Source organism: Triturus cristatus, chromosome 8, assembly GCF_964204655.1.
Source record: "Triturus cristatus chromosome 8, aTriCri1.1, whole genome shotgun sequence".
NCBI lineage: Eukaryota > Metazoa > Chordata > Amphibia > Caudata > Salamandridae > Triturus > Triturus cristatus.
Genome location: NC_140591.1, coordinates 1,635,451,501 through 1,635,465,673, shown reverse-complemented (window position 1 = coordinate 1,635,465,673; position 14,173 = coordinate 1,635,451,501). Strand labels below are relative to the sequence as shown.

General features: G+C 50.9%; 1 protein-coding gene across 3 annotated transcripts in view; it reads right to left on the bottom strand.

Annotated features, from left to right (window-relative positions):
- The window catches only part of LOC146808464 (transient receptor potential cation channel subfamily M member 2-like), a 1,747,278-nt gene that overhangs the window by 966,461 nt on the left and 766,644 nt on the right, over positions 1-14,173 (bottom strand). For all 3 annotated transcript variants that reach the window (XM_085623572.1, XM_085623571.1, XM_085623573.1), the window contains exon 11: positions 2,033-2,145. In XM_085623572.1, coding sequence (XP_085479698.1) covers positions 2,033-2,145 — 113 coding nt within the window. The remainder of the gene's footprint in view (positions 1-2,032; positions 2,146-14,173) is intronic.

Here is a 14,173-nt window from a genome sequence, read left to right as displayed (position 1 = left end):
ACTAGCCAGTGACCAGCGTGGCACCAGGTGGGTACCAGGCGATGTCGGGTGCAAACAGGAAGGAAGGTGTAGCTTGACTCTGCAGCCACGTGGTCCCTGAAGGTCGACGACGTCCAGGAGTCGAGTCACGAGCTGTCCCACGCAGGCTCTCGCTGTCGGCGGTGTCGGCGACTTGATCGAAGCAAACAAGCCTTGGCAAAAGCAAATGTTGTAGGCAAGGAGATAAGCTGATGGTTCTGACCAGCAAGGTCAGAGGGACTGCTCCTTTGGAGGGGAGCAAGGGCCAGTCTGGAGCAACCAGACCAGCGGTGTTTGTCGTAGATTTCGTCGCCAAGATGGCCACTAGCCAGCGGGCCAGCAACCGGTTAGGCGCGTCGAGTGGCAAAAATGCAGAAGGGCCCCACGCAGATCGTGGAGATGCTGGAGGGCTCACCTTTGGTGCAGATGCTGCTCGAGGGTTGGGCTTCTCAGGACCCAAAGCACAACTTGGAGGGAGCCTCGGTTGTTGCACTGGTCAGCTTGTCGTAGTCGTTTCAAGATAGCTGGCTCCACGTGTCTCGGTGCCTCCACGGGTCTCCTCTTTGCAGGGACTGTGGATCGGGCGGTGAGAGGTCTGGAGGTCCAGGTCTTGTCAGTCTCTGGGCTCGGGCTCCGGCGGGAGGCGGCGGCAAAGCAGACGTTGATTCGCTGGATGGTGCTTGCGTTAGCAAGGTGGTCACTCCCTGACCACAGGGGAGATTGGCTTCAGTCCTCTGTGCAGCAGAGCGTCGAAGTTCCCGTCTTCTTCTTAGTTTTAAGTTGATTCCAGGATGTCTGAAGTCTTAGGACACAGCTCCTACCTTTAAGCGGATTCTAGGGGCCGGACTACCTGCTAGGTCCCTCCCTAAGGGTGGGACCAGGAAGGGGGGTGGTTACACCCCCAATCCTTTGTCCAGCTCGCCCCAGGCCCGGGACTGGTGTGCCCCAGGACCGGTTTGAACTGGCATATGCCCCGAGGCTCCTTGTGAGCCACAGGCATGTCTGGTTTCTTTCAAGCCCTACCTGACCAATACACAAAATCCTGTCTGGGGTGGTGCACGCACCTCCCCTGGCAGGAAACCCTTTGTCCAAACCTCCCAAGCTGGAAGGACTGCCAGCAGCAGGAGGGCAGACTTGTGTCTGTGGTGGCAGCATCCATTTTGTGGAGCTGAGGCTATGTCTGATTTTACCCGGGTTTCAGGTACTGTACATGTCGTGTCCCTCTAGAAGGGTGGAATGCTAACCCCGTCGCCAGAATTGGCGAGGGGTTAGTATTCCAATTCGTATGACACCTTACTCGACATGTTTTGATAAAGCCAAACCAAAGTTAGCATTTAACCGCGAGGTTCATAATGCACTTAAGAGTATATGGTATGACGATATCTGGAAACAGTAGAAGGAAGTTGTTCCGACCACTGCAGACAGGCCCAGCTCATGCCAGAGCACCATCTCACATGGAACCAAGCACTCTGCCTTCAGGATTGTTAAGGCCTGCCATAGGAGTGACTTATAGGTTACCAGGTGTCCCATTTAAGGTTAGGTATAGGTATACTACACCTAAGTAAGAGGTGGTTACACCAACTTACCCCAGCTGAGTGATAAGCCAGTTGTGTCAGATTTGTTAGGCCAAGCCTGGGGTGGCATAATACATGCTTCAGCCCCGGGCAGGCCTTGGGTACACCAATGCCCTGGGTACCTAGTGTACACTGGTACAGGGGCTGACAGGGTGATCCACTTCCAATTGGTTATGCACCTAGGGTGCATAGTTTTAATTTAGTAGAGAGAACAGCAGGCTGGGGGTCTGATTGGCAGGCCCACAGCCTCAATATGTCAAAAACCAGTGAAGCAAAAAGCAAAAATTTGGGGTGACCATAGGATAGCAGACCCTACTCTCCTACAGACATGATTAGGGATTAGTGGTTTTGCTCCCTCATCAGATCAGGTGCCAGCCACATAGAATCGAGCGGCTCTGAGAGGGTGCAGGGACAATTTAAAACAGTTGAGCTATTCTTACTTTCCAGTTCCAGTCACTCTTGAAAATGACGTTCTTGGCTATATCCAGGCAGTTCCATAACAGAGCGAGTTTGAGCTGGGAGCCCCGGTTGTCGTTATCCATGCTTTGTGACGCTGCAAAGAAACAGGTGACAAACAGGTTAACATGCAAGTGACGTTCTAGTTTGGGTACAGACATTTGCATGCAAAGTAGCACAAATCCATTAAGTACATATCATCTAGGAAGTGTCTAATTATTATGCAAAGCCTGACAAGCATAGAGAGAGGCATATAGTAAGACCTGACCAACAGAGAGCTTGACATACAGAGCACCACAAAGGTTTCTTTGTTCTTTTAACCATGGCCATAGTCACAGTGAAGAAAATGTTTACTGATATGAAATCTGGCAGACACCCAGACACAGTCTGAACTAAAAGCATCCTTCAGGTTGTGTGAGGTGTAAGCCATCTCCATGGCTACTTTTGTTATACTCTGAGCAACCCCTGTGCATAACCTCATTCCAAAACAAGCGGCTGCCCTTCTGAACTGCACTTAGGCCAATTAAAGCATAGAATATTAGAGTCACTAAACAGCCATTGATGGTTTCATGGTTCTACGTACATTTCTTGATCAAGCGAACATTAGGTAAAGGAGACTAAACACTGTCCTTCACGTGCGTCCAGAATGCCTCCAACCCCATCTGCAGTCCATCTACAAGCCCTATCAAGCACTCCGGGTGTAGCAGGCTTACACCATTATGGGTGGTCTGGAGTCTCTGCTGCCTCCAGGCGGATAGACTGACCCAGTAATGACGTCATGGTCAGTGAAGAGATCAGGGGGTGTCAAGATGCACAACACTTGTTCAGGAAGGGGTGCTGCATAGAGCCGCTCATACCTTGGACACCTTACATGACCCACTCTGATCTACCCCCACACTGGGCGATGGTAATGGGCTGCTCCTTCACCACAATGCATAATGACCTCTGGTGCAGCTATCTGTGACTCTTCACAGCTTCCACTCCTCAGCCACAAACTGCCGAAGATTCTAAAGGTGGAAGGGCAAGAAAGGAACCAATCAAATGGTAAGTACCGCAGGGTAGATGCAAGGAAGATGGAAACGATGGCCTGTGCTTAGAACCTCGCAGCTAGTAGGGTATAACAATTCCTCTGATATATATAGATATATATATATATATATATATAGACATTTGCTTTTTTCTTTTTGTTAATAACGTTTGAGTGACAGCAAATTTGCCAACTGCATCTGATTCCCACATCTAAACTTTGGGAAAATTAGTTGAGGTGCTTCAAAGTTTATTTTTCTGGAGGAATCACAGTTTGTGAGACACATACTAAATCTTTGTGTTCATTTTTTGTCGAGAGAAGTTCCTTCTAGATACATACTTTTTGTTAATTCATGAAATTCACTCAAGTAGTACTGAGTTAAATAAAATTTCGGAACTTCGGTGTGAAAAAAAAAAATTAATTGGCTATGATGACTTCCAGTTTGCAAACGGTTTTCTACTTCTTTACAATGTTTAAAAAAACAGACATTCTTGTTCACAAACCAAATACTGCAATTTTTAGGGTCGAGCCCTGGGCCAGCGCGCAAGCGTTGCTCTGGGGTTGATCTGTGGTAGAAGAGTACGGGGGACAGCCACACCCACTCCCCGCCCATCTTTTTCATTGGCTTGTGTCTTTGTTGTTCCTAAATGCTGCCTTCCGATTGGTTTATAGGCTTGTTAGTCCCTCCTTATGATGGCCATGTATTCATTTGTATCCTTCCAAGGCTACTGGCCCCTTTACTTTGAGTGTTCCACAGCACTATTTTCTTCCTGTAGCTTCTCCCCTCTCCCTCAGTCCGTGCCTGCTAGCTCCCCCCACTACCGTTGTTCGTGCCTTCTCGCCCCCCGCCCGCACTCCCTTGTGCAATGCAATAGGTCTCGCGTAAATGCTAGTCCTACGGCATTGCAAATGCTTGTTTTATTCTGCGGGATGCAGGTTGATGCAGAACAGTCTGTGCCCGGGCATGTTGCTCCCCTCGTCGCCAATGTCCAGCTGGCACACCAGTGAGCGGAAACGCTCTTTGACCCCCTCAGAGAGGTGCCCCTTTTTCGGACCTGGTTTCACCTGGCCTGCTGCCACACTTTCTCTCTGCTTCCGCGCTGCGGCCTGGGTGTGAGGAAGGGAGGAAGGAAGGCGTAAAAGCTTGCCACTGTAATCCGTACAGGCCCAAGAGCCGAGACATGTGCGGGGCACACCCAGGTGGCAGGACCGGGACCTCCCTACCTTCGTCCCAGATACTTTTCACACATAATTTGAGTATGGAGTTAGCTCAAAGGCACAACTCTGCATTTTCACACGTTCCCGTGTCCGTCTGTAATGGAAGTGGTGCTCATGTAATGCGCTGAGATACTTTCTGGTCGAGTTGCACTATGCCAAACAGAAAAAAAAAACTAAACAAAATAGGTGGCCAGGAGGATACAAGGCAGTGACACAGGCTGCACTGGGAGCATGGTCCTTGGACTGTCACATTTATGATGCGTTTGTAACTTGTCTCCCCTCCCCTGTAACTCGACCTGTCTCAAAATAAATACCTGCCGTTGTTTGAAATGATAGCGCTCGATGATACGACAGAGGGTAGGCCCCACCTCCAGTAGACTAAACTCGCTTAGCTGGATTGTTCATTAATACATGTAATGTATAGCCAGCAGGGCCACGAATACCGGACAACCGAGGCTGTTATATTTAGAACCGTTCATATATTCATGCCAAAGGTGGCGTTTAATATATGTTTATTTGACTTGGCTCAGCCAGGATCCATCTGCCCTGCCTCGTTTATTGGGGGCTTGTGGCGTGACTAGGAACCTAGACGTGCAGCAGTGACGTCTCAGAGTCTCGGAAGTGATGAGTCAAATCACTGCTTCCCCCGCTTCTGGCCTTGCTGCAGAAGAGCACTGCTGCTGCTTTCATTGTAGTGACTACTTCAATGCAGAGCTTTAAATGGGCCGGTACTCACCGGTACTGAGTACCGGCACTTCTAAATTTTCAGCGCTTAACTACCGGAACTTCTCTTTGTCCTAAGAGAGTACCGGTACTCACTTGGATATGAGCCAAGCTCAGTGAAATTGGCATTTTCAAATAGAAGCGCAACACAGCTGACAACGAGTGGCTCCGTTTGCGTGAAACACTCCGATCGAGTACTAATCTCGCCTTACAATGTGCTAATTGAGCGGCCTTCAGAAGGCATTCATTCAGAGCTGGTAGGAAGTTTGGGAGGGGGCTGACTCACACTGTGATTACTGACAGTGTCAGAGGCAGGGGAGGGGCTAATTCTCCCAGCAATAGGCAGAGAGGAGCTGCAGGGGCTCTAAGAAGGGTTGAAAAAGAACAAAGCCTCATTAACAAGCAAATGGTCTTTTAAAGACCTGTGAAGTACTCGGGTGCGGCTGTGTTTGTGCCCGGGAAGCTGTCTTAGCCCAGGGTGCCCCACACAAAAGGGGGGGGGGGGGGCGTTGCGCGCCTGCGCAGTGTCCACTTAGGCTCTGTGGAGTGCATTGAACTGTACGTGGGCCTGCTAACAGACATATTTCGTTACTCTGGGAAATCGAAGAGAAGGATTCCTTCTGGCAGCACTTGTTTGCAACCAGACAGAGGAGGAAGGTGGCAATACGAATGCTGTAGCGCAGCAGATGAGAATCAAGGTTTATTAATGTGGGCAGCAGCGAATGCAAGCGAGTCTAAAATACATGTACTGAGTGCCCTGTCTGCCTGCATCTATGCTTCAATGGGTGCCCCTGGCCAGATCCCTTTGCGCTGCCCATAGCCCCGCCCCCTAGCCCACATCTCAATTTGGCGAGTACCTGCACTTTTTTTTCCATTTGAAGCACTGCTTCAATGCCAAAGTAACCCCTATATGCTGGAAATAGAAGTACTGTCGCTGGCATCACAAGTGTAAGGATGGCCGAGAGCATCGGTGGCTAAGAGTCATGAGCACGAGGAGCTTTATCTGAGGGGCTTGGTTCAGAGTATGAGGGTCCCACTATTCTGTCTCCGCGCCCTCATTGCTCTTCATGGGTGCGCATGTAGGGCTCCGGCGGGAAGGGGAGAGCTGGGGCATCCCGATAGCAGGCACGGTGCATAGCGTTTCCTTATACGCGGATGACCTGCTGATCTATGTGCGGGACATTACGGACGATCTGACGCCCCTCTGGGAAACTTTGAAGGAATTTACTGCGGCCTCGGGATTGCGGGTGAATTGGGATAAATCCACAATTTATCCACTGCATCCGGAACTCCCTCCGCAGGGGGGTTCACATAGGTGCTCAACGAGTGCCCTGGAGCGCGGAGGCCCCCCGATACCTTGGTATTCGTCTCTACCACTCCTCCGCAGATATGTTCGGGGGTAACCATTGCAGGGCACTGGCGAGTATTAGAGCTACGATCGGATTTTGGAAGAGCCTTCCATTGGCCCCAATTGGGAGAGTGGCGTTGGCCAAAATGATCATGGTCCCGAGATTGCTGTATTTCTTCACCAATCTACCCGTGGTCCCGCCCAGAACTTTCTTCCGGGACCTAGACTCCCTTCTTAGCACGCTCATTTTGGGGTCCGCCAGGCACAGAATAGCCCTGACAAAACTACAACTGCCCACCACGCAGGGTGGCTTGGGAGCCCCATCGTTCGAGGCCTACTTCTTGGCAGCACAACTGCAATGGCTGTCTCATTGGACAGCAGACAGGTATAATGTGGAAACGCATGCCGTCGCAGGACAGGTATCGGTTCCGGAGATCCGTCGCTTGCTCCTCCCTGGCACACGCCCAAAGCCCACATACCCTTTGCAGGTGTTGGTTGCACGTAAGTGCATGTTGCGGATACACCGCATGTCCCCGGGGACCCTGTTGTACTCCCCTCTACTCACCCTGGTAGGATGGCCCAACCGGGAACACTACTACACAAATAGCGCGCTTTGCACATGGACGAGGTGTGGCTTAACGGAGGCGGCGTCCCTTTTCGAGGACGGGCAACTAAGACCGTTCCTTAGCTTAGTGGAGGAGTACGAGCTTCCCCCAGGACAATTCCTGCTTCACCGTCAGCTCCTGTGCAGCTTCAGACCGCATCAGGACCTCAGTAAAGGGGAACCACACACACACCCAGTGCTCCACACGATCCTACACATGGGAGCAGGTCGCCATCTAACTACATGGCTTTATAAAGCCATACGGGAATTGACTAATAAACCATTGGAGACCCTCCGGGCCACCTGGGAGGCGGAGATCGGGCGGGTGCTCCATGAGGGGGAGTGGGAGAGAGCCTTGAGATACCCTAAGAAGGTCTCCAGAAACGCCCGTTTTAAAAACATCCAATATTACATCCTACACAGGGCCTATCTAACACCTGCACGCCTCCAACGATTCTACCCCGACACTCAGTTCCTGTGCCCCAGATGTAATGAGCAAGATGCAGACTTTCGACATATGTTTTGGAGCTGCTCCGTCATTCAAATCTTCTGGCACCACATTCACACTGCTTTGGGTACCCTCACTGGGCTAACTTGCATGAACACTTGGGAGGCCAGCGCCATAGGCATCTTTCGCGTAAGTAAGCAACACAAGGTGCAGACGCGCTTCCTCTCCTTGGCGGTGCTCTTGGCCAAACGCAGCATAGCCATGCATTGGCGTTCCCCCACCGGCCCCCCGTTGGCGGCGTGGGTGGGAGCTACGCGCAAATGGGCGGCGGCGGAGGAGGAGACACTACGGGAGGAGGAGGTGAAAGGGACCCGCAAGCATCCTATCTCAATGGAATGGGCCATGTTATTGTACCAGTTTGGGCAACTCTCCCCAGGGGCGGACCCACCAGACGACGCATCTACACAACTAATCCAGGGCACACAGTTACAGGCCCTACCCCCCTGATTCCGTAGACACCCAACCACACGAGCTCTTGACAAGCCTTAGTTTCAGGCACACTATTGCACTTCTCGGTCGCACCGACTAGGATAGGCAAACATAAGTATCAGCGGTGCCTCACCATCACGACGCTACATTCCCTCGCCAGTGTAATTGGACATATTCCTCCATATCCATTCCCTAGTTTATGCCTATGTTAAACCCCAGTTCCTTTGCCATATATGGAACCCGAGATCGCAGGATCTAAACATCAGGATAACTATGCATTATTTATGCTTCCTGGTGACGAATCATCAATCAGTACAGTTGTTAAACACCATTACAGGATGTATGATCGGATACGCTCACCTGAAGAATATGAATGATGTACAATGTATGAAATCTGAAAATGGCAATAAAAATAAGTTTAAAAAAAAAAAAAAAAAATGGGTGCGCATGTAGGGCGCCATGGTACTGGGTGGCGCTTACCCTTAACGTTGACAGATATGCTGCGCTTCTTGACAAGTTTATTATCCATCATTTATTTGGACTTCGCTTGTTCTGTTTATGCGGGATATTAGCATTGGTTCTTCCCAGGTGTTGTATTATGCCATGTGAAGGGACCATGTACTGGTGTTGCCTGTGCGGTGCACGTGATGCAGTCTGTGCTGTACCTCTTTTGTGTGTCTGTTGGTAACTTAGTCTGCTGCTGGTCTTGTTGCATATGTTCTCTGTAGTTAGTAGTTCTACCTGTGAAGATCTTTCTTCCATATATGCACTCCTGAGTCATTGCCGCCCCCGGGCCGTGCAGCACAAGGCGGTGCAAGCTGTCGCGGCAGGCTCCCAGCTACACTTGCTGCCAACCTTAAACTGTGCCCAGCTACAGATGGGTGTCTCATTCAGTGTCTGTCCTGGCTGTTCCAGCAGTAGCCATTGAGAAAACCATGAGACTGACTCTTGTGATGTCGTAAGTGAATCTGAATGCAGCGGTGTCGGGAATGTTTACATTGGTGCCAGCCCATAGCGAGCTTTGCTCATCCAGTGGTGCTAATTAGCGGCACTCCGACAGCTGAGGAGGCACTATAAATGCATGACAATGCATTGCAATGCGGTGATGCGGACCACCACACTAAAGCCTGGTGAGTGGTATTTGGCACGGCTGCTTCTGAAATGTTGGCATGTATGTATTGCGTATTTGACAATTGATTCTTCAAAGTGAAGTAGGAAAATGTATTTTGAGAATTCTATTCTACCATCAAAGTGGGGGTTTTAGTTTTAGAAAACAACACCACATGGAGATAAATGATAAAGACAACTGTAAATGCATACCTGCTAACAATTGTGAAAAGAAAACACAGAAGTTAAGACAACATGGTGTAAGTGAATTTTCTTTATTTACATGAATTGAGGTGTAACATATTAAGTTGGAGAAGCTTAAAATAAATTCGGAGTCTCCAGCCCAAATTGACTTGAATTTTGCCAAGGATCATACCTGTAAACTCACCGTGTCTTTCAGGGTCAGGTGCAGCTCTCTTTTTTCCACTCGCCTCCCTAACAAAAGCTTCCATAGATTTTGATGGGGTTACCCACTTGTTAAGCCTACGTCTCCTTTTCAAATAAGGGTTAATTTTACAATCACCTTAATGTGAACAACCTCTTAAAAGCTTGATGTCACTCATATTTTGAGTCAAGAAGCGGATACAGAATTAGTAAGGAGTAGTTTCTTTTCTGTAACTCCAGTTCTGTAGTAGGGGTATCTCTGTTATAGTCATAATCTAGTGAATAGTCCCGCCAATGTGCGTGGATCCCGGAGCAATAAAAAATTATCTCTAAAAGGTGACAAATCATGCAGACCTGCATACACCTTTAAGAGAGAATTTAATTTAAAGACAGATAATGCAGCCTATACCCACAGGCTACACTGTCCAGTACTTCAACTAGAATTCCACCAACATCCACAAACAGCACTGCCTGTCTAGTTTTTCTCCACATAGGAAAAAACCCTGCCTCTACCAGCAAAAGCCTCTGGAATGATAGAGAGGAAGGAGTGGACAGACAAGCCCCATAGGCTGCCATTATGTGGCTTAGAACAGGATACTGTGCCTTTAAGAAAACTTTCCAGATTTCCAGAACTTTCCCCAGTATCCCAGAATGCCCAGCAGGTCCCATTTACTTTCAGTTCTTTTTGAAGGCGTAGCACGCCAGACCTGTAGCATTCTTCATATGAATAAGTACCTCTCCACCGGGGAGGAGGGCGGGCGCTTATGACTATAACAGAGATACCCCTACTACAGAACTGGAGTTACAGAAAAGAAACTACTCCTTCTGTAGTAGGGGATCTCTGTGTATAGTCCTAATCTAGTGAATAGAATGGCAAGCCCATCCCCACAGAACAGCAGCGGTGGAGAACAAACAAGACAAACCCACTACTGTGCGAACAAATTTCGCAGCGAAGCCTGCCCAAACTGAGCATCTGCCCTGGCATCCGAGTCCAGACAGTAATGCGCAGCAAAGGTATGGACCGACTTCCAAGTGGCCGCCTTGCAGATTTCCGCAATAGGAACATTACGCAGCAAAGCCGTCGTGGCAGCTTTGCCCCTGGTGGAATGAGCCTTAGGTTTACCCCCTAAGGTCTTATTAGCCTTTTGATAACACAATTGTATGCAGGACACAATCCACCTAGAAATGGACTGCTTAGAGGTCGCAAGACCAGTCCTGACTGATCCATAATTAACAAACAATTGGTCAGACCTACGAATATCCTTGGTCTTATCCAGATAAAATTTAAACACCCTCCGAACATCCAGGGAATGGAGAGACCTTTCCGCTGGCGAAGAGGGATTCTGAAAGAACGTAGGTAAAGTTATGGTCTGGTTGACATGAAAATCAGAGATAACCTTAGGAAGAAATTTAGGGTGAGTACGCATCACAACCTTAGCAGCATGAAATACAGTATAAGGTGCTTGACAACATAATGCCTGAAGTTCACTCACCCTGCGGGCCGATGTAATGGCCACTAGGAACGCCGCCTTCCAGGATAGGTGCTGCAATGAAGCCTTGTGAATGGGTTCAAAAGGCTCCTTCATCAGTCTGGACAGCACCACATTTAAGTCCCAGGAAGGCGAGGGAAGTCTGACGGGAGGAAACACTTTCTTCAAGCCTTCCAAAAAATCCTTGACCACAGGGAGCTGAAAGAAGGAAGTCTGTGAAGGGCATTTCCTGTAAGCAGTCAAAGCAGCCAGATGAACCTTAATGGAATGGAAATTAAGGCCAGACTGCGCCAGATGTAAAAGGTATGGAAGGATGACATCTTCCTTACATGTAGTCGGATCAAAGTTCTTGGACCTACACCAGATACAGAACCTCTTCCACTTGTAAGCATAGGATGTCCTAGTGGAAGGTCGTTTAGACTCCTTCAGTATGTCCATACAATCGTCTGGTAGATTCAGATGGCCATATTGCACTATTTCAGGAGCCATGCCGCCAAACTCAAAGACGAGAGGTTGGGGTGCACCATCTGCCCCCCGAACTTCGTGAGAAGGTCCGGCCTGCACAGCAACCGCATGTGAGGAAGGAGAGACCGGTGAAGAAGGTCCGTGAACCACCACTGTCTGGGCCACTCCGGGGCGATCAGGATCATCCGCGCCCTGGACTGGGACAGCTTGATGAGAACCGCCGGAATCAGGGGAATGGGTGGAAAAGCGTACAGAAAGCTGTTCGACCAATCGATCCATAGCGCATTCCCCAGCGTCCCCCGCTGGTAGTACCTGGATGCGAAGTCTCGGCATTTGCTGTTTTCGGCGGTGGCGAACAGATCTACGTCTGGAGTCCCCCACCTTGCGAAGACTTCTCCTAGTACTTCGTCGTTTATGACCCATTCGTGGTTTTCCTGCATCAGCCTGCTCAAGGCGTCCGCCTGAGCATTCTGCACCCCTGGCAGATGCGTGGCCGTAATCGTCAGTCCTCCGGCCAGCAGCCAGCGCCAGATCGCCTGCGCCTCCTGCGACAGTGCGCGATCTCGACCCCCCTGCTTGTTGAGGTAATACATCGTGGTTGTATTGTCCGTCTGTATCAGCAGCGAGTTGGTCTGGAAGGACGGACGGAAGGCCTTCAGTGCCAGGAAGACAGATCTGAGTTCCAGGAAATTGATGTGGTACGTCGATTCCAAAGGAGACCACTTTCCTTGAATCTGTAAGTCCCCGGAATGCGCTCCCCAGCCCTGGAGAGAAGCATCCGTCACTACACTCGTCGTGGGAATGTCCTTGTGGAAGGGAACCCCCTTGAGGAGGTTTTCCGCCGAACACCACCACTTCAGAGACTGAAGAGCATGCAGCGACAGTCGTATCCTGTCGTCCCAAGAGCCTGTCCTCTGATCCCACTGATCCTCCAAGCACTCCTGCAGTGGTCTCATGTGTAGCCGTGCGTGAGGCGTGAGGAAGATACAGGAGGCCATCGATCCCAGTAGAGAGGACACCTTCCTCACTGTCATCGATGGAGCAGTCCTGAGCCTTCCGAAGGAGTGATAACCGTCTCTCCTCCGAAGGAGACACGCTTGCTGACCGCGTATCGATGGAGGCCCCCAGGTACTGTATGCACTGGACCGGAGTCGTGACCGATTTGGAGATGTTGACGTGTAACCCCAGCTTGTGCAAGAGAGCGCACGTCCATCGGAAGTGATCTTGCGCTTCCGAGAAGGATGAAGCCTTGATCAGCCAATCGTCCAGATACAGGTAGACAAACACCTTGTTCCTCCGCAGGTGTGCCGCCACCACCGCCATGCACTTCGAGAAGGTCCTGGGCGCAGACTTTAGCCCGAATGGCAGTACTGTGTATTGATAGTGATTGGCGCCGACTTGGAATCGCAGGAACTTCCTGTGCTTCCGTGCTATGGGCACATGGAAGTACGCATCCTGTAGATCTATGGCACAGAGCCAGTCTCCCCGTTGCAGCTGAGGGTAAATCTGGTGCAACGAGAGCATGCGAAACTTCTCTCTGCGAATCCATTTGTTTGCCTGTCGCAAATCCAGAATGGGCCTGAACTCGTTCTTGTCCTTCTTGCGAACGAGGAAGAACCGAGAGTACAGACCTCTTCCCCTTTGAGACAGAGGTACCTCTTCTACCGCCTTTTTTCTCAACAAGATGTCTGCCTCCGCCTGGAGCTCTCTCAGCTGGAATCGAGAGCTGACCGGCGGAATCGCTGGAGGCGGGCTGATAAACCGAAGACTGTATCCATTGCAAACAATATTCAGCACCCACTTGTCCCGAGTAATTTTTCTCCACTCTGCCGGAAAAAATTGAATGCTTCCCCCCCACTGGAGTGGGTAACGGTTGAGGGGGAAGTAACCGCTCAGGGCCGAGACCCGGCCGGGCCCTTGGTAGTGGTGGTAGCCTGCTGGCCTCCTCTACCCCTCTGGCGCTTCTGGAAAGGCTTGCGAAACTGCTGCTGCTGTCCCGAACCCTGCCCACGCCCTCTGCCCGAAGACCCGAACCGCCTTTGGAACGGGCGTTTCTTCTTCTCCGCCTTCTCAAACCCGACGGCCGACAGGGTTTCCGCCTCCGCCTTCATGCGGGCCATCTCGTCATCCGCATGTTTCCCGAACAGGGTTTCCCCCGAGAAGGGCAGGTTGGCCACTCTTTGCTGCGCCTCTGGCTTGAGGGATGTCAGTCGCAGCCACGAATGCCGCCTCTGGTGGACACCATGACAGTATGCGTGGGCGGCCAGCAAGGATACATCCGCCGCTGCGCCGATCACCTGGTTAGAAACCAGCATGCCTTCACGCACTGTCTCCAAGAAGTCCTCCTTCTTGTCCCGGGGCAGCAGGTCCGCATACTGCTGCAGGGACTCCCACAGGGCCCGGTCATAACGGCCCAACAAAGCCCCTGCACTCGCCGCCTTCATGGTGGTGGTGGCGGTCCCACACACCTTCCTACCCGCAGAGTCCAGCCAGCGGCTCTCCTTGTCCGGGGGGACCGTCGACGAAGGGGCGGTCGCATGTTGCTTCCTCACCGCCGTCACGATGACCGAATCCGGCTTCGGGTCCACTCTCAAAAAGGTAGGGTCCGACTCCGGGGCCCTATACTTTTTCATGAGCCTGGAAGGGGCGGCCTTAGTCGTTGCGGGAGTGAGGAACAGCTCCAACGCGGGTTCCACCAGTCCTGGTACAAGAGGCAGCAGAGGGCGAGACAGATGTTTCTTATGAAGTGTCTCGAATATCACGGACGTCGTGGGTGTTGGAACCGTCACCGTGATACCCAACTTTGCTGCCCCTCTCAACAG